The sequence below is a fragment of the Bombyx mandarina genome, chromosome 24, assembly GCF_030267445.1.
Source record: "Bombyx mandarina strain Sakado chromosome 24, ASM3026744v2".
Taxonomy (NCBI): domain Eukaryota; kingdom Metazoa; phylum Arthropoda; class Insecta; order Lepidoptera; family Bombycidae; genus Bombyx; species Bombyx mandarina.
In genome coordinates this window covers 11,181,071-11,207,499 of record NC_143230.1, presented here as the reverse complement: position 1 = coordinate 11,207,499, position 26,429 = coordinate 11,181,071, and the positions used below count along the sequence as shown (strand labels likewise).

Genomic DNA, 26,429 nt, shown 5'->3' with positions numbered 1-26,429 from the left:
TGTGTATACCGCGGGCGCTGTTGCGTTTTTTTTTCTCCTACCTATGCTGATAGCCTTAAGAGGCTATTTCAGCTTCTCCTTGGCGTGTAGGTGAGCTCACGGGGCTCAAGCCTAAAGTGTTGCTAACACTGGCCCTAGCAAGAGCAGTGCTTCGTAGAATCTACCACCGGATCGGAATCGCGACCCACTGAGAAGAACCGGCGAGAAACTCAGTGGGTATGTATCTATGTATATTTGAAAAAGAGCACTCCGAATTTGTTAGCGAGTGATCTCGGCGATGAAGACAGTCGTGACGGCTAAAAAGCGTCTCTAAAAGCTCGCTGTAAAGTTTTTTGATTTATCGACGCTTACCCCAATACTTTAAGCGGTAGGCAGCGGCTTGGCTCTACCCCTGGTATTGCTGAAGTCCATGGGCGACGGTAACCACTTACCATTAGTTGGGCCGTATGCTCGTCTGTTTGCTCGGGCAATAAAAAAAATAAAAAAATACTATTTAAGTTGAAGTAATGGCGCTGATTACAAAACTCTCTCACGAAATTCGACTCCATCGGACTCTGTTCTATTGCTGTCTCGCTCGCACGCGGCCCCCTCCTCTAACCCCTCACCTCACGAAGGGTACACAGAAAACCAAAGTAAGTTTGTAAATCAGTTTTTTTTTTTTTAAACATATTTAATGATTTTTTTTCCATTTTCGATTTACATGATTAAACTAATGTAAATTATATTTGACTTCAAGTCAACATGCATATATGCGGAACATACAAACCATAACACATCGGATCTCAGTTATTTTGTACATTCCAAAGAAATTTTTAGTCCCGAGCAAGCGAAGGATCCCATGATTGATTCACGAGCGTAACGAGTGATTCAAAATTAAAATCAGAATTTAATAAAAGCGAATTAAAAACAAAAAAATCTCTTGTCAAACAAGTGTCTTATCTATTTGCTAATCACTACATAGTATAAAACAAAGTCGCTTTCTCTGTCCTATTCTATATCTGTCTGTCCCTATGTATGCTCAAATCTTTAAAACTACGCAACGGATTTTGATGCGGTTTTTTTAATAGATAGAGAGGAAGGTTTATATGTATAATAACATCCACTAAATAGTCGAGCAATCAATAATAAATTACAGTTTCCGAAGCGAAGCGAGGGCGGGTCGCTAGTAGAAAATAAACCGATTTTCCAATACAAACCGACCTCATGTCTGAGGTGCATGGCGGCATTCACGTGACCCAGTAGCCATGTCCGGAATAAAAAAAAAGAACAAAAAACTATAAAAAAAGCTTGTGGTCGACACGTTGAGTGCAAAGGGCATGAGCCACACAAAGGTCGAATATTCGACGGGTGACGTGAATTTAGAAAAAAAAACCGACAAGGGTGTCTGGATCGAATTTTCAAGGGTTCCGTCGACGGGCGTCCCGTCCATGGGTGATAGTAACCACGACTGTAGTTACGATGCTTGCCCCACCCTTCAAACCGAAACGCATTACTGCTTCACGGCAGAAATAGGCCTAGGTGGTGGTACCTAACCCCGCGCGAACTTACAAGAGGTCCTACCACCAGTAATTACGTAAATTATATTTTTGCGGGTTTGATTTTTATTACACGACGTTATTCCTTCACCGTGAAAGTCAATCGTGAACATTTGTTAAGTACGTATGTCATTAGACAAATCGGTACCCGCCTGCGATTCGAACCCCGGCTACGAATGTACCGGACGTCTCATCCATTACACCACAGACGCTTCGAATACTCAATCGCGCGTTTCACTCGTGGGCGACGGAACCCTAAAAATGTTTACCTAGCTAACCTTGAAGATTATATTGATTAGCAATTAAAAAAAAAAAACTAAAACATTACTAACTGTGATGTTTTTGAAATTTTATTAAAATGCAAAATGAAATCTTTAATATATTTTTAAATAAATAAATATATAACCGGGAGCAAATCACGCACGGTCATCCGGCACCAAATTAGGATTCCTTGTGCTGTGGCTACCTTTTTTTTTTATTACCTCCCTATGTTTAAATGTTTAATTAATCTTATTAATCTTAATATGTGACCAATCCAATGTCACAATCACCTTTTTTTTTCTAAGTAAGCTAATAGCCTTGAGAGGCTATTTCAGCGTAACCTTAACTAGTAGGTGAGCTCACGGGGCTCAAACCTGACGACGTTGCTAACACAAACCCTAGCAAGAGCCGTGCTTCGCGGAATCTACCATCAGATCTGAAACGCGACCCACTGAGAAGATCCGGCGAGAAACTCAGTGGGCTGTCTCGGTGGGTTAATTTACTCGTCGAGCCCTTCATCGCAAGCGATGGGTTCGACGAGAACGCTGACCGGTGTGGCTACCAGAGACTGACTAATACATACCTACATATGTTTAAATTTATACATATATAGATAACTAGCGGTCCGCTCCGGCTTCGCTCGGGTCTTTAACAAACTCTTTAACAACAAAACAAAAGCCATTGAATGTATTGAGTCAGGGCTTCCCTGTAAACGATATTTGACGTTATTTTATCTATATATTAACACGTGAAGCAAAAACTTTGTATCCCTTTTTATGAAAATTGCGCGGACGGAGGAGTATGAAATTTCCCCACTTATAGATTTTTTTTTATTGCTTAGATGTGTGGACGAGCTCACAGCCTACCTGGTGTTAAGTGGTTACTGGAGCCCATAGACATCTACAACGTAAATGCGCCACCCACCTTGAGATATAAGGTCTAAGGTCTCAGTATAGTTACAACGGCTGCCCCACCCTTCAAACCGAAACGCATTACTGCTTCACGGCGGAAATAGGCGGGGTGGTGGTACCTGCCGATGCGGACTCACAAGAGGTCCTACCACCAGCCTGGTCAGCAGAAGTGGGGGTCATAAAATTCGGGCACACACTATTTCAGAAAGAGTTTGTACGTGGCAAAAGAGATCTCTTGAAATAATCTCAGCACAATTTGACAGTCAATCATCAGCACCACATGGCATGGTCTGAGACGGGCCAAATTGCAGCGCAAGGTACGTCCATCAATGCGGCCTAATAACAACCCATACCAATAAAACGTACGTACAATAATCTTGCCATACTGATAAAGCATTTATGAGTTTTCGATAAGAACACAAGAGATTGCGTTTGATTCGCAATCAAATTGTAATCGTGACCGACTTACCATATGCTGTTTGAGCTATGGTTCTGTGTCCATTCCCGATCCTGCGCATAGAATGGAAAGCAGTCGACGTCGCCCAAAACACGTCATTTCGGATCCTCTCGATCCACTGACGGTGCTTTTAGGTACCTCAAGCACCGGTGATCGTTCTCGAAGGGTTCGACGAGTAAATTAACCCTCGGACACAGCTCACTGAGTTTCTCGCCGGATCTTCTCAGTGGGTCGCGTTTCCGATCCGGTGGTAGATTCTGCGAAGCACGGCTCTTGCTAGGGTTCGTGTTAGCAACGTCGTCAGGTTTGAGCCCCGTGAGCTCACCTACTAGTTAAGGTTACGCTGATATAGCCTCTGAAGGCTATCAGCTTAGGTAAGAAAAGAAAAAAAAGGTTCTGTGTCTCCAATGCACGAGATGTGAACGTTACTCACCATCGCTTAGCCAATAAGACATCTCAAATCTAATTTCTTTAGGTTCGAGCAGAGATAAAAATGCTGAATGTCTTCCAAGGATTTCGTCAGATCTATCCACAAGGAAAACGAATACGATAAACATTATTTATCTGGACGGATAAATCACATTTATCTGACAGAATCTAGAAGGTATGCTGGGTTCTGGACTCTCCATTCAATCCGACTCGCGCGACGGGAGACGAATATCTCGTAACCTTTTATAGACTCCCGGAAGAAATCCCGATACGTCCTTACGTATCTATCAGATCCAATGATCCTTGGAGGTGCTCGAGTAATTGTTAGCAAATCCCACCCCTTTGCTCAAAACCCGTCTCAAAATGCTACTCCCTTCGAAATCAGAACAGAGCTATCATAAGTTATAAATACCTCTCATTACATGTCATAGTAGCCTGGTACTTTTGTTACTATTGTGGTCAAGTTCATGGCCTATCTGTTGTTAAGCTGTATAGTTTCATGACGCCGTTCACCTAACGTCTATGGGTCTAGTGACCATTTAAAACTAAATGGGCGATAAGCTCATTCGCTCTTATTCAATTTAAAAATAAGAGTTCAAACGAAATAAATCTAATTACTAATAACGTTATTAGACATACACATCTTTGCAGGTCATGGTACCCTAGTACTTTTCTTGTGATTATTGAACGTAATTGACAATATCATACGTGATGTTAAAGAGAGGACTGTGAAATTACAACGTGAATTCCGTGACCCACCTTGAGACATGAGGTCGAATTTTCAGTTATATAAGTGACCCTCATTACAATTTGAACCCCTGACTGGTTCCCAGCAGATATATGAAGGATGCTTTTACTTCTGAACAGAGCTATCCAAGTTATAAAATCACCTCTTTGATATCATAGTCCCCTTATTATTGAACGTAATTTACAATATCATGGTCCACAGGTGAAGTTAAGGAGAGAGGACAGTGAAATTACAACGTGAATTCCGTGACCCACCTTGAGACATGAGGTCGAATTTTCAGTTATATAATTGACCCTCATTACAATTTGAACCCATGACTGGTTCCCAGCAGATATATGAAGGATGCTTTTACTTCTGATCAGAGCTATCCAAGTTATAAAACCACCTCTTTGATATCATAGTGCCCTGGTACTTTTCATCTCATTATTCAACGTAATTGACAATATCATGGTCCATACGTTATGATGTTAAGGAGAGGACTGTGAAATTACATCGTGAATTCTGTGATCCACCTTGAGACACGAGGTCCAAGTTTCAGTTATATAAGTGACCCTCATTACAATTTGAACCCATGACTGGTTCCCAGCAGATATATGAAGGATGCTTTTACTTCTGAACAGAGCTATCCGAGTTATAAAACCACCTCTTTGATATCATAGTGCCCTGGTACTTTACTTGTCATTATTGAACGCAATTGACAAAATCATGGTCCATCCATCATCATCATACGTGATGAGTGAAATTACAACGTGAATTCCGTGACCCACCTTGAGACATGTGGTCGAATGGTCAGTTATATAAGTGACCCACCCTCATTACAATTTGAACCCATGACTGATTCCCAGCACATATAATATGAAGGATGCTTTTACTTCTGAACAAAACTATCCTTTGGTATCATAGTGCCCTGATACTTTTTGTTGCTATACTTGACTTGGATTGACCGAGCTCACACTGACTGAACCTCACACACCTCTTTAGGTTACATAATATCCTAGTACTTTTCTCCTCGTTATTTTAAGTTGACCATGAAGTCATGGCCCTTTTGATGTTAAGTGGTTACCGGACACGTAACTCACGCGGCGGCCAAGAAATGGCGATTTTTATGACGCATCGCCTTATCGATTATTATCTATATATTAATACGTGAAGCAAAAACTTTGTATCCCTTTTTACGAAAATTGCGCGGACGGAGGAGTATGAAATTTTCTACACTTATAGAGAATATAGAGAAGAAGTGCAAAATGCTAATATTTTTTTAAAATAATGCATAAAAGATACATTAAATCAATACACACACTACATACCATGTATTTGACGCACACAGGCATGCATACTATTTATTGTCAAACTTTTGTTCTTGACGTCTGTGGTCAAATTGAGAATAGATTAAATATTGTTTGTCTTTATTAATATTTTTTATAGTGTAGTCTTGGCGAAATTTGTGATTATAGAAGTATAAAATACAATCATAATAGTGTACAAACTTACAATTCCAATTAATTACAGTCGAATTTCGACTACTGCGGGACCTCTAGTTATTTTAATATTACGAAATTAATCGTCGGGATACGATCACAACTTAATATCGTGCGGGCAGTCGATAACTCTGACCGATTGTAACATAAGCACAGCCAAAGTCGAGTGTGCAACTTGCATGTCAATATTGTTTAGCAAGTTCCATTTACAATTTGTAAAGGATGAGCGGAAAAGCAGTACAACTCATTTTGTTGCAAAAATGATTTAGCAATTAAAACTTATCGTCATTTAGTTGTTGCGAAACGACATAGGTGACGCGGCGGTGAGGATTCGTTGAAATGAGACCGTGGACATCAAGCATCTCGTACATAACAAAATCCGGGGTTACGAAGAATTATTTCGAGAGTAATTACCCCGGAATCATATAAAATAATTCACAACGCGATCAAAATTAGACGGTAGTCGGCAACATAGCTCTCAAATTGCGTTACTTTAAAACTAATATTTTTTGTATGAAAACTAGCGACATCTTGTAGCGGATGCCCCTAAACTTACACCATGTTAAGGTTAAGGCATTTAATTATTGTATAACGAAACACAGAAAAAAAAAAAAAAAATCACACAAGTCTTCATTTGTTAAAGACAAATTGCTTAAATTTTATCAATTTGTAGGTTCTGAAAATTAACAAAACCCTTGGTTAAAAATAAAATATAGGCACTATATTACTGCCATCTAGAGGAGCAATGAGAAACTAATCGAAGCGAAGCCATCTAGTGGCCGACGCCCGTAAACATTTTTGTTGAGTGCTTGAGTTGCTTATATATAACTAATTTATGTGTATTATCTATGGTCGGCAATGTTACACGAAAACTGTGGAATGTTCGAGAAAAATTCTAAAAACCAACTGAAGACTCCTATGAAACAACACCTTGAAAATTATCAAGCTCAATGATTTTGCAAAACAACGGGCAATCTGTTAACAATCACAAAACAATCACGATCATTAAATACAACTCAAAACGGATATTCAGTGTAATATGTTTTTGACGAATCCGTGGGATTTAATTTAAAACAATAACCCGTGTCATACGTTATTGTATAGCTCGCATTCCCGATCCTGCGGACAGAATGGAAAGCAGTCGACGTCGCCCAAAGCACGTCATTTCGGATCCTTCCGATCCACTAACGGTGCTTTTAGGTACCTCAAGCACCAGTCATCATTCTCGTCGAACCCGTCACTTGCGACGAAGGGCTCGACGAGCGAATTAACCCATAGACACAGCCCACTGAGTTTCTCGCCGGATCTTCTCAGTGGGTCGCGTTTCCAATCCGGTGGTAGATTCTGCGAATCTATCACGGCTCTTGCTAGGGTTAGTGTTAGCAACGTCATCAGGTTTGAGCCCCGTGAGCTCACCTACTATAGTAGAATTATTTTGTCCGTCCAGTTTGGGTCATAAAACATAGCCCGGCTAGGGCGGTGAGCATGTAGCCATTATCGATAAAAACAAATGAGTCCTCGAAGGCAGGTACACGGCGGCGGGGCGGTATACGAAGGGTATTGAGACATTGTTATGTTATCAGTCATTTGTACTTACCTGCAAATTGTATTACATTAAGTCGAAGAGAAATGTGTTTTTATGCATTGGTTCTCTGAATTTCTTAAATGACACAATGCCTACTCCTTTATTTTGTATCAAAACGGCAGAATTTATTCAAAATAATATTTTCACGTGTTGTTATCAACAATGTGTTAAAAATTTTCACTGAAATAAGAATAGATCCCGAAAAGTCACAAAGTGCTAATTTCTGCCGTTCTCGTTAACTTGCTGCGGCGATATGTGGTGTAGAAGATTGCACAAAGTGGGAATGAGTTGCTCGCTCCGGGCATTTCAATATTGTAATAATTGTTATGCTATAATACTCATTGTAAAAATGAATATTTAAAAAAAAACTAATATTAATTTTTTTTTATCTAATATTAAAAAAAAAAGACATGCCCGCTGAGTTTCTTGCCAGTTCTTCTCAGGACGGAGGCTAGTTCGTGTGAATTGGCGGTAGTTCTTTTGACGTTCAACAAGTATGTACTTTCATTTATGTTGAATAAAAACTTTTTGATTTGATTTGATTTGATTTGTAAGTGTTCGATCTTTAATATTTATCACTAACACACAAAATGACAAAACTAAACACGCTATCGATACCGCTTATCGACAACAATAATGCGCATCACTATGCCCGTCCATAAGGCTCGCGAGTGGAAGAGAGAGCGAAATACTCGCTTCACCGCTCCGATTTTTTATGACCCAAACTGCACGGACAAAATAATTCTACTATAGTTAAGGTTACGCTGAAATAGACCTCTCAAGGCTATCAGCTTAGGTAAGAAAATAAAATATACAGCTCGTCAAAATATCCAAAACAAAAAAAAAAACAAAAAGTTACCGCCAGTCGAGACAATTATAAATGCCACATCAGAAGCGATAAGCGAAAACGTTATCAAGTGGATCGAAATGACGAATCATCTGCTGATAAGCGTATGATGTATATCCAACAATGACTTTCGTCAGTAATGTTGCTTTTAGGCAAACGAAGCGAACCATCGCGGCTCAGGCTAGCAGATGTGAAGCGATGATATTCTTTTGTACAAGTATCGATGCATTAAATTAGTTGCGGGAGCCCATAGACATCTACAACGTAAATGCGCCACCCACCTTGAGATATAAGTTCTAAGTTCTCAAGTACAACGGCTGCCCCACCCTTCAAACCGAAACGCATTACTGCTTCACGGCAGAAATAGGCGGGGCGGTGATAACTACGCGCGCGGACTCACAAGACGTCCTACCACCAGTAATATGAGTTGTAAGATATCAGTTTTATTAGTACAACGGCTGCCCAACCCTTCAAACCGAAACGCTGTTATTCCTTCACCGTGGAAATAAATCGCGAACATTTGTTGAGTACGTATTTCATTAGAAAAATCGGTACCCGCCTGCGGGATTCGAACACCGGTGCATCGCTACATACGAATGCACCGGACGTCTTATCCTTCAGGCCGCGACGACTTTAATATATAGAACTGTGTAACTATGTATATATAAAATTATAAAGCTTAAGAGTTTATTTGTTTGAACGCGCTAATCTCAGGAACTACTGGTCTATATGTTATGGTTGGCTCACTATAACGTTTTTTATGCTAACCTAACCAAATTTGTTTTAAAATAAAGCATTATTTGTGAAGGTGTATTTATAAAGATGATATTAATCCCTTATCCAAATAAACACGTTATTCATTGCAACATTAAAACATCCAAATCACTTCAAGATAGGTTTTGACTATTATAGATTATTCTGGATTTCTCCAGGATCCTATCATCAGATCTTGATGATTACAGGACCATTCGGGAAGGTTATGTTAAGAATACCTTTTCGAACAAAAAAATAAAAAAAAAATCATCAAAATCGGTTCAAGCATTCTCGAGAAATCGGTGAACATACATAGATAAAAAATTATAGTCGAATTGATAACTTCCTCTTTTGAAGTCGGTTAAAAAGCGTGATTCTGGTACCTTAAAAAGCTCCTTAACATTCTGTTATTAAAAAATATTTTCAATTTCTACGTAAATGAAGTTGCGGGTAAAATTTAGCGTTATGCCAAAGTAACTATTCCACGCGGACGGAGTCGCGGGCAAAAGATTTACGTTGCCTAAGAACTCCGATAACCGTTTAACTTCGAGTGAGCTGTAAGCTCGTCGAACAATCTAAGAAAAATATATATTATATACACATATCGAGGGGTGTAACTTTTTGAAAGTTTATACAAGAGAGACATTTAAAGTTTATAATTTGAAAAAAAAAAAACCATATAAAAAAAAAACTTCCTCAACTATTTTCGAATGGAGTAAGCCTTAGCTGAAGTTCAATTAAAACATCGAACTGTCGATGCTGATACCAAACTAAACGGACTTTTAATTATAAAGATGAATGTCGCAGCCTTTCAGTCCTCGATTTATTTTTTACAGGTCTCAAAACCGTCTCGCAGAGCACTTGACGACGAATTTTAAAACAATTAAAAATGTAATAATAACAATGAAACTGTGTATACATAACGCAATCCTATTCCGACACGTCCGCAGTGCGTTGATAAGATAACAATTATGTAATAATACACCTAATACATTAATCCCCCTTATAACGCGGTATTCTTCTAACGCGGTAATATTATAATATAACGCGGTACTCCTATAACTTTTTTTTTCCTACCTAAGCTGAGAGCCTTGAGAGGCTATTTCAGCGTAACCTTAACTAGTAGGTGAGCTCACGGGGCTCAAACTGGAGTGTTGCTAACACGAACCCTAGCAAGAGCCGTGCTTCGCAGAATCTACCACCGGATCGGAAACGCGACCCACTGAGAAGATCCGGCGAGAAACTCAGTGGGCTGTGTCTGAGGGTTAATTTACTTGTCGAGCCCTTCGTCGCAAGCGATGGGTTCGACGAGAACGATGACCGGCTCCTATAACGCGGTACTCTTATAACACGGTACTCTTATAACGCGGTACTCTTATAACGCATTTTTATATTACGCGATTTCAGTCCCTCGTATAACACGGGTATTCACCCATATAACGCGGGAATTTCGCACATTCTACACGGACTCTAAGGAATATGCCAGAAATCGTATGAGTAGCTAGTGCAATTTTTTATAAAAATTAATCTGAGCTTATATTTTAATTATGAAATTTGGTATTTTTTTTTAAATTGGGTACATACCTAACAAATATATTTTTTTAATTTTTTATTTTGAGTCCCCAATAGCTCGCTCTACTATGAGGCGTTTCAGGATTATCCATTATTTCTGGGACACCCTGTATATATAACGCTTCTAAGTTTTAAAAATTCAAACATATGTGTATATACAGAACAACAAAAATAAAAAACAAATTTAATTATCAAAATCCAGTTACAATCAGAATCATTCGTATTTTACACACACACACACAAAGACAGACGCGCAATCAATTTTAAGGTCCCACGCACACTAAGAACTCCTGTTATCAACAAATCGTAACCGACCTTATTCCTTAGTATTAACATTTAAAATCCTTAATCTAAATAACTTACGTCGTTATTCAATTGAATTGAAAATTAAAATTAAGAGTCGTTTGAAAAACGTTATACAATTGTAGATTTTGTATTTTTCCAAAAAATATATATATTCGTTTGAAAGCGCCTTAATGCAAGGCAATAAGAGCTAATTTCATTTAAAACTTAATCATTGTAAACTGAACGCGCTTACAGTGTTATTCTGTCGAATAGAAAACAATCTTATGCAGAAAAGATCCAAGAAACCTTGTATCATTTTAAACTTCAATTGTTTACATTACAAATTCGATAGATTTTCGTGCTTGACGTACAGTACCCACTTAACACAATGTGAGACGCTCGCGGTGTCCTCCTAGAGCCCACATGGCGGCCAAGTGTTTTCTAGTTACCAAAAGCTTACAAAATCTTATTTAGCAATAATTATATAGGCTTCGCTTGCGACGAAGGGCTCGGCGAGTAAATTAGCCCATAGACACAGCCCATTGAGTTTCTCGTCGGATCCTCTCAGTGAGTCGCGTTTCCGATCCGGTGGTAGATTCTGCGAAGCACGGCTCTTGCTAGGGTTCGTGTTAGCAACGTCGTCAGGTTTGAGCCCCGCGAGCTCACCTACTAGTTAGGTTACGCTGACTTTCGACCGGGTATCCGTAAATGGATACCCCAGCGTTAAAAAAAAAAAAAGGTTACGCTGACTTAGCCTTTCAAGGCTATCAGTATAGTTATTTATTTCCAATAAAACGACATTTTGGCAAGCGGGTAATAAATATACATAAAGAAATAAATCGCCACAAACTTAATTATATTTTTTGTACAATTGCTTAGCTCTTTCACGCATAAGCCGATCGGATTTCTTATTACTCGACTCTCACACGTATTTTCTAGAAATATCAACCTTATTCCTAGAACGCGAAAGGTCGTAATCTTTTGATGAGCAATACCGATATAACAAAACATGCCTTACCCGACGAGATTTATGAACCATTCTTGTTTGTAGAACACAACATTGTACGCGTCAACGTAAAATGAGCTTCATTTTGACGGGCGTTAAGAACCATTTTGGCTTGAATTAATTAATCAGTGACGTAAGTAGCAATTATTGGTTTATTTTATCTGTTTATTTAATTTCTGTGATTGGGAAGCATTATGTGCGCGCCACGTTTTTCGTACTATGGTAGACTGGGACTATACGATTTGCAGTTGCGACCTCAAGACTTGAGACACGTCAAGGTTCGTGTTGCTTAACGTTTGAGACAGATTGTAATTCAGTCTGTTTATTGACCCACTGCGTAGAAAAACCTTTTTTTTTTTATTGCTTAGATGGGTGGACAAGCTCACAGCCCACCCGGTGTTAAGTGGCTACTGGAGCCCATAGACATCTACAACGTAAATGCGCCACCCACCTTGAGATATAAGTTCTCAGTATAGTTACAACGGCTGCTCCGCCCTTCAAACCGAAACGCATTACTGCTTCACGGCAGAAATAGGCAGGGTGGTGGTACCTACCCGTGCGAACTCACAAGAGGTCCTACCACCAGTAAACCTTCATTAATGACTTGACGAGCTTTCCACTGATCCTAATCTATATATTAATACGTGAAGCAAAAACTTTGTATCCCTTTTTACGAAAATTGCGCGGACGGAGGAGTATGAAATTTTCCACACTTATAGAGAATACAGAGAAGAAGTGCACAATGCTAATATTTTTTTAAAATAATGCATAAAAATACATTAAATCAATAAAAAAAACATTACACGCACTGCCATGTATTTGACACAACACATACATATAATTATACTATTTGTTTATTGTCAATTAGCGACCCGCCCTCGCTTCGCTTCGGAAACTGTAATTTATTATTGATTTCTCCACTATTTAATGGATGTTATTATACATATAAACCTTCCTCTTCAATCACTCTATCTATTAAAAAATCCGTTGCGTAGTTTTAAAGATTTAGGTATACATAGGGACAGACAGATATAGGGACAGAGAAAGCGACTTTGTTTTATACTATGTAGTGATTGTCAAACTTTTATTATTGTTTGTGGTCAAATTGAGATTTTTTTTTTTTTTTATTGCCTTTGTAGGCAGACGAGCATACGGCCCACCTGATGGTAAGTGGTCACCGTCGCTCATGGACATCAGCAATGCCAGGGGCAGAGCCAAGCCGCTGCCTACCATAATAGAAGAATAGAATAGAATAGAATAGATCAATATTGTTTGCTTTTCAGATTATTTATCTACAGTGTAGTTTTGGCGAAACCAGTGATTATAATAAAGAAGTAGGTATAATATGACAATAGAACCGAAATAGAGTAGAATAGTTTGAGAATAAAATTTCAATTAATTATAGTCGTATTTCGACTCCTGCGGGACCATTAGCATCAGTAAAAAATCCTTACACCACTATCAAATCTCGTTTGATAGCAGCTGAGAATTGGTACATACAACAACTCGAGAAAAAGTATCAAAATCGAGTGGTAAAAGTCTAGAGTAGCAAAGTTCAATGACCCCAATCTGGAATTGCGTCTATAATTGCATCGAAAATACAGTCTACGACCGGGAATCGAATGCCGGACTCCGCAGGACACACTGTGTGTGACGAACCCACAACAATAAAACTTAAGATAAATATATAATTGACCTACATAGTGCGAACAAACACAAGATCGTTTTAAACGTTTATAAGGGCGGGACAACAGTTCGACTATTGAGGTTTCGGCCTCATGCCTCAAGGCCAACGATGGTCAGTTAAGATCAGATGGACCGCCGACTCATCCACTAGTCAATTTAAATAAAGCACATTCATATAATAATAAAAAGTACCGCATCCAAAAATCAGGGCGACTTCGAAGATTCGTCAATCGATATAATTTTCAAGTAAAGAAAAAATTGAAAAAAAAAACAACGATGTTTTATCCACATACAAAACTACATGTATTATTCAAATGTTGCCATCATTAAAAAATATAATCCGGAGCCACGGAGCTGGCAACCCTGCGACACTGGAGCGCCTCGTCACTGGTAAATAATTGCTGAACTCGACGACCGTGGAGACGGTGTTGCGTTTACAAAAAAATAAATTTTATTAAAACGTTTTTACTGCAGATTGATTTAGAGCTTCAAGCTATGGATCTACCGTAGAAGTGTCGTAAGCCGTGCCAATTTTCTATTAAATTGTAATTTCTTAATCATATCGCGTTTAATTGTCATAGCCTGTTTTTTTTTCCTAACTATGCTGATAGCCTTAAGAAGCTATTTCAGCTTCGCCTTGACGTGTAGGTGAGCTCACGGGGCTCAAGCCTAAAATTTTGCTAACACTGGCCCTAGCAAGAGCCGTGCTTCGCAGAATCTACCACCGGATCGGAAACGCGACCCACAGAGGATAACCACCGAGAAACTCAGTGGACTGCGTCTATGGGTTAATTTACTTCGTCGTAATTCGCAAGCGACGGATTCGACGAGGACGGTGACCGGTGCTTGTGGTACCTAAAAGCACCGTTAATGGATCGGGAGGATCCGTAATGACGCGGTTAGCCTGATGCTCTTTCTTTATCGTAGAAATTGTTCGCACAAAAGAATTTCGACCACAGCACAGTATAACCAATTTGGAAACGGTCGCTTCAAATAATTACATATACAGTCAAACCTGGATAAGCGAGAGTTCAAGGGAGCACAATCTCATTCTCGCTTAAAGAGGTTTCTCACTAACCCGAGTTTCTCGCTAATGCTCCCTCTGAATATCATTTCGCGATTTTCCGGATTTAAACGCATTCACTATTTTAAGTTTATCACTTAATGATAGTACTTTAATTTTCCGTTTTGACATGATGCAGAACAGAACTTTATTTGGCAATTGATTAACGATAAACTGAGTAAGTCCGACAAACAGGACAGTACACAGGCACACGTGTCCATTCGAAAAGAATGTGATAAAATAACAACGTTATTTAGTTCCACGAAATATAATAGGTTCAATACTGACGAGAAAACAATACAAAAACAATGATAGGAAGTTCCACGAAAGTTAAGAATGAGTCATAAAATAGCAGATGTTAAATTTGTAATTTGTTTTTTCATTTGTTCCTCCTAAATAATATAAATAAATAAAGCTCGACTGTCGCTTATAGAGGTATAGATAAGTAGGAGTCTCACTTACGGAAGTCTATGAGGGAAAAACGACTCTCTTTTACAGAGGTTTCTGTTTCTCGCTAATAGAGGTTTTGGGAGTTTAAAATGACGGTTCCTGGCTATTACTCTCACTTATAGAGTTTTCTCACTTATCCAGGTTTGACTATATACCTATGAAATTTTTATGTCTGCTATGCGGTGGTCCGATCATATCAAGGGCTTAAGCGACATCTCGATTAATACGCGACATTTATCTTTGTAATTAAAAGCCCGTTCTATTTGGTATTAGCATCAACCATTCGATGTTTTTAATTGAACTTCAATTAAGTTTACCGCATTCGAATAGCTAAAGAAGTGTTTTTGTTATGATTTTTTATCCAAATTTGAAACTTTAAACGGCTCTCTTGTAATTGCAAAAATGTCGATGTGAAAACCCGATTTAATAATGTTAACAGTGACGCTCAGGGTGACGCTGTCGATAAGACGTTGCACATTACTGCGTTACTACCGATAGAGAACGAGGATAATGTTGAATTCTTTCCGTCAAACGATCATTCTTAAATTTCCCGATTCGCTATTACGAATAAACTACAATGCTTTTTGAAGTGAAACTTCTTTAGAAACGTTGTGGTTTCAAACTCGATGAAACGAAAAAATAAGTCCATAGAGACACAAACACATAAATGTATAGGATTCAGCCGGCGAGAGAATGAGATAAAACACATTAGACGTTCTCTGTCTCCTCTTTGTGCGACTCCTAGTAGCATCCCCACTATCATCTACTAAACATTGTCCATATGTATGCTCATGTGCAGTGGAATACTCAATGTATATATATCTTATTTATAAGTTTCACTTCTACCGTGTGTGACTTGCACACACACATACACACACACTTTTTTTTAATAATTCTAAGTCGTTCCTTCGATGTTTAATATCGTCACTCTTCTGTAATCGTCTCTCAAGTTTCTCTCCATCCATTCCTATCTCTTGTCTGATGGAGAAGCTTCCATTTTAATACATTTTCGTCATTCACATCGGTCTCACAGACGAGATCTGAGCTTTGAGCCCGCAAAAATTCTAACGCGTTCTTCGTTAAAAAAAAAAGCACATGACGTCATTTATTTTGAAGGTCGAGAATGGAGTGCAGCGTTTTAATGGTTCTGAACATTATCTCTAGTTGGATTGAGTTGACAACATTGTTGAAAAAAAAGAGTCTGTCTTTGTTGGCTAATGGAATGTGCGGATTTAGACTTTAACCCGTGTATGTAAGTACCATTTTGTGCTACGCAGTACTTATTTATGAGTAAAAGGCAAAAAATAAGAAAAACAGAGCTGTGATCTCTATTCTAGTCCGCCTGAAAGGGCTTTAGCGAATACGAGACTAGAAAAGTTTAGATTTGTGATGTCCCATCTATGGTACACTCCACAAATGGTATTCTGTGTAATAATTGGTATCAAAAAAACAGGATTCTCACGTACAAAATCTCAGACCGCACTATTTGCCGCAGAATAAACAAGCTCTCGATACATTTACAATATTTATTCGACATTTTTCTTTTTTATTGCTTAGATGGGTAGACGAGCTCACAGCCCACCTGGTGTTAAGTGCTTACTGGAGCCCACGGACATCTACAACGTAAATGCGCCACCCATCTTGAGATATAAGTTCTAAGATCTCAGTATAGTTACAACGGCTGCCCCGCCCTTCAAACCGAAACGCATTACTGCTTCACGACAGAAATAGGCAGGGCGGTGGTACCTACCCGCGCAGACTCACAACTGGTCCTACCACCAGTAATTACGCAAATTATAATTTTGCGGGTTTCACTTTTATTACACGATGTTATTTTTTCACCGTGGAAGTCAATCGTGAACAGAACCATCATAACGACATTAGTAAAAGTGGCGTAACATTAGAACGCTAAAATATCACGAAAATCATACGACTCAAAAATAATAATTATTTTAAAGCCGATAGTGAACTATTTTCCTGTAAGTTCTCAAAACTATCTCAAACAACAAAATATCGTAGCGATTAACTTGCAGACGGTACAGGTGCGCGCAAATCAGACATCCTCAGCGGACCAGAACAAAGTAGATAACGATTTTAGAGGTCGAATATACATAGTTGCATTCATCTATTTCCTCTTAGTGCATCTTTTTTAATTGCTTAGATGGGTGGACGAGCTCACAGCCCACCTGGTGTTAAGTGGTTACTGGAGCCCATAGACATCTACAACGTAAGTGCGCCACACACCTTGAGATATAAGTTCTAAGGTCTCAGTATAGTTACAACGGCTGCCCCGCCCTTCGAACCGAAACGCATTACTGCTTCACGGCGGAAATAGGCGGGGCGGTGGTACCTACCCGCGCGGACTCACAAGACGTCCTATCTAAAAAAGATATTTTTTTTTTGCGTTTTCCTCAAGTCACAGACATAATTAAAATTCCTTTTACGGTTCCACCGTCACGAAGAAAACTGTAAAGCATTAAAAATGTTATAACGAGATCATAACAAAACTTTACGAAGCACTTTTTTCTTTATCTGTGTCTAAGCTTTACTGGTGGTAGGACCTCTTGTGAGTCCGCACGGGTAGGTACCACCGCCCTGCCTATTTCTGCCGTGAAGCAGTAATGAGTTTCGGTTTAATAGGTGGGGCAGCCGTTGTAACTATAGAACTTATATCTCAAGGTGAAAGGCGCATTTACCTTGTACATGTCTATGGGCTCCAGTAACCACTTAACACCAGGCGGGCTGTGAGCTCGTCCACCCATCTAAGCAATAAAAAAAAAAACGTAAATAACTCTTTAAATAATATTTTCATGTAATTTTTCTATTAAAAACGTTTACACTTTCGCTCGCGACCATACCGCAGCACGACCGATCACCTTATCAGTTATTTACACAAGGAATGAACCCGAGATAAGATAATCGACGTTCCTACACTAACAGGACAGTGCACTCGATGAGAATATTAAAATTTAAAAACAAAATAATCAGAAACGAAAACCTTCGTTTTATTAATAAACAGTTGATTAACTAAACACAGTGAACTAGTCGGAGACGCGAGACCGTGTGGAGCGCTTCGTGATTTGTCGGCGCCGCTCGGAGCCGCTTCGGCAAGCCAATCGCGACAGACTTATTTTGTCGTTTCGTTTCATTTCGTTTCATCGAGTTCGAAATCACATCACAACGATTCTAAAGAAGTTTCACTTCAAAAACAATTTTTTTTTTCCTACCTATGCTGATAGCCTTGAGAGGCTATTTCAGCTTCACACTAACATGTAGGTAAGCTCACGGGGCTCAAACCGGAAGTGTTGCTAACACTGGCCCCAGCAAGAGCAGTGCTTCGCAGAATCTACCACCGGATCGGAAACGCGACCCACTGAGAAGATCAGGAAAAACAATGGTGATTTCGAAGTGTGATGTTTCTGTATCATTTGAGTTGAATTCAAAGTCAGTATTTGCAAGAGAAAGAAAAAAGGACTAGAATATTAGTATCACCTGCCTGCGTATTTCACACACGTGCCTTACTTAAATAATACATTGAAAAAAACATCATGCACACTTCGCAATCCACCCTGATCACAGATAAATAATTACGTTAACAAAATTCATAATAAATTAGTTTTTTTTTATTGCTTAGATGGGTGGACGAGCTCACAGCCCACCTGGTGTTAAGTGGTTACTGGAGCCCATAGACATCTAAACGTAAATGCGCCACCCACCTTGAGATATAAGTTTTAAGGTCTCAGTATAGTTACAACGGCTGCCCCACCCTTCAAACCGAAACGCATTACTGCTTCAAGAAATAGGCGGAGTGGTGGTACCTACTCGTGCGGACTCACAGGAGGTCCTACCACCAGTGAACGTAATAGTTTAATATATGAGTTTGAAATCTATACCTCACTAATAAGATAAATTTGAGATTAAATGCGCAGCTGTTTAGAACAACTTTTTTACTAGAAAAATCTTCGTAGGTTGAATTCTCGAATGCCTTTGAGTAACGGCTGGCAGACATAGCGAAAGGTCAAAGATGCGAACTTGAAAAAAAAACTACAAAAATTTCTCTTTGTTCAAAATATTTTAGAATAATGTTGTCTCATTTAGAATTACTGTTCAGAAGTCGTCACATGCCGCGTCGCACGGCCAACCGTATTGTGTCTTCGTTTGAATAGTTTTGATACTTTACACATCACCTAATTAATAATTGTACTTTTTTTTTTTTTAAACAAAAAATTGAACCGATTCTTGCCATTAGAGACATGAGCTCACGTAGAAATTTCTGAACCAATTTGGACGAAATTTCACACAGCCAACCCGATAAAATTGAAAGCCTGGAAAATGGTACGTGTTTAATTCTTTCAATTATGATTTAAATATAAATAATAACTTTAACGGAGGTGCGACCGCGGGGCCCCTTTAGTATTTCCTTAAAAAATATAATTCAGGCCACAGAAAAACAACACATAAATACGTGTAAAACTAGAAACTAAAAAAGTATATTAGAAAAGTTACGCTATGAAATCAAAACACGAATCAAATTGAATTTTTAATTCGATAAAAATCAAATTTAATTAAAAATCTTCGGATCGTTTTTCACGATCTAAATTTTTGAACCCAGTTTTCAGACAATCATGATGAACGTAGCTTGTGTTCGCGGGATGCCATTTCAAGCAGCCTAACCTTTATCTAAAGATACTGAGTTGATGATAAAGCGGTATTTTTTTTAAACGAAAGAAATCATAATATAGATTTATTGCACTTCACAATTAGTCATGTAGTGCAAGCCCGTTTGACTTTTATTTCTTCTGATTCTAAGCAATTAATTAAAAGAAAAAAAACATATACAAATCTTTAAAAAGTATCAATATTACGAGAATGTCGTATAAAAATCCCATAACGTTCAACAAAATTACTCTAGAGGGTGAGCACAGGAATCTCACGGTTAACTCAAAAGTATAAAGACTGAAATCGCTTGCGAGTTATAAGCAATACCGAATCTACGTATGGTCCAAGATATCGACAAATATATGCTAATTTATAATTATTATGTTTTCTAAAGTGAGCTTTATTTGTTGATTCTTTTATTTTGTTTACTTATATAGGATTGCGTAAGAAATTAATAATAATATGATTATACTTAATATTAAACTATACTTTGTAGAAATTTAATAAAACTTATACAGTCATATTCTAATATAAATATTCCGCAAATAATTATAGTAAAATCTTATAAAACTAAATTAGTAAATAAATTAAATAAAAATCACAATTCATGCGCTTCACTTTTCAAATCGCCAACGCTACCGGTTGTGACTTTCAAACGACACAGTCAGTAATTTCATCCATGAAATAGTTGGCGTTACCAAATAGGGATTAGAGTGAGACAGAGTATAAATCCATGAGCGCGAGCGAGACATACTTACATTGGCTGTATTCGTAAATTTATATGCAGACTTGCGTTTTTAACGCTTCTATTAGTTAATTCTCAATTAAATGCTCTCAATGATTAATATGAACACCAAAATTATATTGACTTTCATTGTAACTTCCACGGTGAATGAATAACACCGTGTAATAAAAATCAAACTCGCAAAATTATAATTTGCGTAATTATTGATGGTAGGTCCTCTTGTGAGTCCGCGCGGATAGGTACCACCACCCTTGGTGGGTGGCGGCATTTACGTTACAAATGTCTATGGGCTCCGATAACCAAAAAAACTCATAGGTCATTTATCTCGCGTTTCGACTAAGGCAACTGGCGCACTTTTTGTATATATAATACACTATCTCTTAAGGCACGAGAATGTAGATAGCGATCCCATGTGAGTAAAGAAATCTAGTAATATAGAAACCTTGTCCTATAAAGATCAAAGACAGTCAACTATGACGTTTACAATGTCAGCACGTGTAGTTTATTATAGTGATTTACTAGAACTATCAACTTGCATTCGTTCGACATCGTTTTCCATATCGACGCTTGAAAGGCAAACGTGACTAAGCGACAATAACTGCTTTTTACATAAATGATAGGCAATAACCAGATTCAATGCGCAAAAAAATATATTTCTAGGTCTATTAAAATCATTTCAATCCTACAGCTAGATTCGTTAAAATAGAAATTTTTCAGGTATGTCAACCTTAAATTAGTCTACTGTAAAGTTCACGCATTAGTCACGTTTGCCTTTCAAGCGTCGATATATAATTTAACTTCTATCAAACAGAACCAGCTTTTCGGACGCGCGTTCGACACGCTCAACTGCATCGTACGCTGTTTTAGAAGTCGGTCGATTTTGTTTGTTTTTTTTTTAATTTTTATTCCTACAAGTACCAACATTACGTGTGTAGTGCGTCCGCGTGCGATAGATAACAGATAAGTTGATAAATGACTTTTGTGGCGCGAATTGGATTCGCCGGTTTCTAGAAACATCTTTGGGTTTGTTTCTGTAGCTTTCTTTCGGGCAACGGTTTGGCTGTGAACACTGATCATCGCTCGGGCTGTAAGCCGTGTATACCAAGGACTATTTCTGGCATATTTCGATTTTTTTGTTTTTATCCAATCTTTTTTTGATTGCTTAGGTGGGTGGTCGAGCTCACAGCCCACCTGGTGTTATGTGGTTACTGGAGCCCGTAGACATCTACAACGTAAATGCCCCCACCCACTGTGAGATATAAGTTCTAAGGTCCAGAATAGTTACAACGGCTGTTCCGCCCTTTAAACCGAAACGCATTACTGCTTCACGGCAGAAATAGGCAGGGCGGTGGTACCTACCCGCGCGGACTACAAGACGTCCTACCATCAGTAATTACACAAATCATAATTTTGCGGGTTTGGTTTTTATTACACGATGCTATTCCTTCATCGTGGAAGTCAATCGTATACATTTGTTAAGTACGTATTTCATTGGAAAAATTAGTACCCGCCTGCGGGATTCGACCACCGGTGCATCGCTACATACGAATGCACCGGACGTCTTATCCTTTAGGCCATGACGACTTCATCTACACTATTTCAACAAGATCATCACGAACCCGCAATGGATTGCAAATATCGCTCCCCGCGTCACAACAGAACGTTGATCCCTCGTCTTGTCACCTATCACTTCGTTCTCCATTGCGGGCCGTTTTTATTTTCATATCTCAAATAATTCAATACGAGGTTATGATGAGGTAGAACCTACCTCTCCGTGCAGACTCCTTCCGTCTGGTGTGTTCTCGGGTAGGAAGTACAGGCGGAGGCTGACCAGGGTCTGATCAGAGACCCGGTCGGTCCAAAGCAATTGGAGTTCACCTGCCAACGATACAAACCCTTCAGTTAACATTTAATACGCTTTTATTAGCTTCAGACGTATGTGTGTTAGTATGTAACGGAATCTTTGAACATGATTTTGACCCCCTTCAAAACGTCGGATTAACTCGAAATTTAGTGTACTTATTATGGACCGATGACAATTCAATAATAAAAAAAAAAACAAAATTGAAAAAATTGAAATTCAACTAAAAAGTAGAAAATAAATTTTAATAAATTTGAATTAAAAATTGTGTAAGAAAAAATTATTTTATTGTAAAAAAGCGTGAGGTGCTTTTCAGGATATTAACAAAATAACCCTTCTACTCATATCTGTTCATAAAATATTTCATAACTACTGATACCATGCGCCCCACGATATTTTTAGGTGGATTTTCTATAAAAGCGTATTTTGTTAGTTTTTTTAAACTATTATTTATTAAATACTTTCTCTTGGATTAAACATTTTGTGTATGTATACGTACAAAAGCTAGCCCGATGTTTACTTGGCCACAAATGACGTCAGACCTTTATTTCCGTATGCGAACTTTAATGCCGATCTGATTTACTGGTGGTAGGACGCATTGTGAGTCCGCACGGTAGGTACCACCACCCTGCCTATATCTGCCGTGAAGCAGTAATGCGTTTCGGTTTGAAGGGTGGGGCAGCTGTTGTTGAACTTATATCTCAAGATGAGTGGCGCATTTACGTTGTAGATGTCTATGGGGAGTAACCACTTAACACCAGGTGGGCTGTGGAAAAAATATATCTTAATAGTAGTCAAAACATAGGTAAACTAAAACTAAACTACGCTCTTTTGACAGTATTTATGAGAAAAATACTGTCGATACCAAATGATTCCGCATATTAACTCAATTTCGAATATTTTTGGAAATTTTACACTTTTAATGCGAAAAGACGATATATCTGTTTATTGTATGTATATATTTTCTATAATAATGTATTGTTATGGTATACCGCAACATACCTGCCATATTTTTATATTTTCCAGAATTTCTGTAAATTAAACGGTTGTCTGGAATAGATCGCTGTTAGCGATAAGACCGCCTATTGTACAAATGTATCTGCTTTTTGAATGTAAATTGTGTTTTGGTGTGCAATAAAGTGTATTCTCTCTCTCTCTCTCTCTCTCGCCTGTACTCACCTATGGAGACCAGTTCGCAGTCCTGCCATATTCGAACGAAGAAGAAATCTCCTATAGCTATTATCTTCTCCTTGGAGCCGGTCAGACGTAGGGCCTTGTAGAAGGTGTACTGCCCGTGTTGACCGCAGGGCGATCCTACCAACTGAAAAGACAATCTGCTGTTAGAGATTCAACCTTTTTTTTTAATACGCTTTTATTAGCTTCAGACGTATGTATGTTAGTATGTAACGGAATCTTTGAATATGATTTTGACCCCCTTCAAAACGTGGGATTAACTCGAAATTTGGTATACTTATTAAGGATCGGTGACAACGTAATATTAGAAAAAAAATTGACAAAAAAAAATTGAAAAAATTGAAATTCAACTAAATAATGAAAAATTAATAATCGTTTAAAAAAACTAACAAAATACGCTTTTATAGAAAACCCAATTAAAAAATAGAAAATAAATTTTAAAAATTTGAATTAAAAATAGTTTAAGAAAAAAGATTTTATTGTAAAAAAAGCGTGGGGTGCATGGTATCAGTAGTTATAAATATTTTATGAACAGATATGAGTAGAAGGGTTATTTTGATAATATCCTGAAAAGCAACCCACGCTTTTTTACAATAAAATATTTTTTTCTTACACTATTTTTAATTCAAATTTATTAAAATTTATTTTCTATTTTTTAGTTGGATTATCTATAAAAGCGTATTTTGTTAGTTTTTTTAAACTATTATTTGTTTGTTCTCCTATCTAGGCTGATTGATGGTCTAGAGAGACGATATCAGCGTAACCTTAATTAGTACGCTCACGGGGCTCAAACCTGACGACGTTGCTAACACCAACCCTAGCAAGAGCCGTGCTTCGCAGAATCTACCACCGGATCGGAAACGCGACCCACTGAGAAGATCCGGCGAGAAACTCAGTGGGCTGTGTCTGTGGGTCAAAGATTCAACCAGGAGCGATGAGAGTATTCTTTTTTTTCCCACCAAATCCCTATCCTATCCTATCGCTTTTAACGAAAAGACCGCCTATTGTACAGATGTATCTGCTTGTTGACTGTTTTTATCTATACACTAGCTTTTGCCCACGACTTCGTCCGCGTGGAATAGTTACTTTGGCATAACGCTAGGTACGAAAATCAAGCTTTTTAACCGACTTTAAAAGAGGAGTGATTGATAGCCTCGTTGTAACTATACTACGACCTTAGCACTCATATCTCAAGGTGGATGGCGGCATTTAAGTTGTAGATGTCTATGGGCTCCACTAACCACTAAACACCAGGTGGGCCGTGAGCTCGTCCACCTATCTAAGCAATAAAAAAACAGCTTTTTCGGACACGCGGTCCAAGTCATAGATTATAAAAGCTTCATATTCTTGGTCATGTGGCCCCTCCATACGAATCAAATGCAGGGGACCAACAAGACGGTCGGTCTCTATAAAGGGTACAGTTAGGGGGCCGCATCCAACAGGCCGTCCACTCCGATAGGGACCGATCTTCATGGAACGGCCAAGGGTCGCCGCACACAGGACCCCCAGCCGCAACCACCGACCTATTTCCTGTTGCTTTCATACGTTTTGCATTGATACGCCGGTAAGAGTAACGCCATCTATCACCGAATAGTCGAACGAATATCGAAGGACCTAGAAAGCTCGAGAGGTACCACGCTATCTACTGTCAGATAGCGGGAACTACTACCAGAGATGTGTGGAATATTCTCGATTATTCTAGGGATGTCGTATCTACTATAAAAGCGTCGCAGGGATGGCACGCAGTCAGTTAGTAATCGGAACTACTCGAAGCGAAACAGCAAACAGATCACCTGAAGTGAAGCGGAAGAAGCGAATTGAGTGTTTTAAGTGTTGAATACAGTTTTTAAGTTGTACTTTGTTGAAATTTTATTTATCCCGAACCCCAGCGCGTAACAGTATGGACTCGCCGCACACTGTAGACGCCGGTGGTCGCCACACGCCACAAATCGCCACTGCTCGGCTCAGTCGCGAAACGGCGACACAAGAAACTCGCGCGACTCCCCACCCCTCTCACCCTTCATTTCTTCGTCGGAGTCCATTATGATACTGCAAGCACGCGTCAAAAAAAAAACAGCGGCCAAGAATCAAAAAGTATCCAACATGGACCACATGTGTCTGTCGCGCGCGTCAGCTTCTTTTGTAGTCGCTTCTAGCTTCAATTAGCGGCGATTGTGGATGTGGCTAGTGGCCCGTGTGCCGCGACCCTTACATGCGTGTGATCGCGCTCCCCGGTAACTCCGGTCACCGTCCTCGTCGAACCTGTCGCTTGCGACGAAGGGCTCGACGAGCGAATTAACCCACTGAGTTTCTTGCCGGATCTTCTCAGTGGGTCGCGTTACCGATCCGGTGGTAGATTCCGCGAAGCACTGCTCTTGCTAGGGCCAGTGTTAGCACCAATCCGGTTTGAGCCCCGTGAGCTCACCTACATGTTAAGCTGATATAAGCTTAAGGCTATCAGCATAGGTAGGAAAAAAAATCCCGGTAAGGAGGAAACGTTCCCGAGGACAACACTCGGAAGACCATCAGAACGTTCACCCACTACACAATAAAATAAAATTTTCACACGTAACATTTTTTTTTTCTGTATATTGAATTAATTTTAAATCAATTTAATCTAACCCCTGCCGGGTGACGTGGCGTGCGAGCGAAACAGCATCATCAGGCTTGTTCGCTCGCACGACACGTCTGTATATTATACATACAATTTGGCCCTGAACCAATGTACTACTCGGAAGGGATGTCACTGCATAGTTTTTTTTTAATTATATTTTAAATTTGTGTATTAAAATTTAATTTTTTTATTCCCAAACGTAAAGATGCTGAAATTGCGTGTTAAGATTAATAAAGTATGTGCTCTTCCATTTTCGCGAATCGTAAACAGAATTAAAATATAATAGGGGT

The 26,429-nt window shown here is 38.9% G+C and overlaps 1 protein-coding gene across 1 annotated transcript in view; it reads right to left on the bottom strand.

The window, feature by feature from the left end:
• LOC114248447 (AT-rich interactive domain-containing protein 5B) overlaps positions 1-26,429 on the bottom strand; it is an 85,397-nt gene that overhangs the window by 40,260 nt on the left and 18,708 nt on the right. Inside the window, exons 2-3 of the mRNA XM_028181686.2 lie at positions 23,511-23,652; positions 22,239-22,348 (exon numbers count right to left, since the gene is read on the bottom strand). Of these exons, the coding sequence (XP_028037487.2) occupies positions 22,239-22,348; positions 23,511-23,652 (252 nt within the window). The remainder of the gene's footprint in view (positions 1-22,238; positions 22,349-23,510; positions 23,653-26,429) is intronic.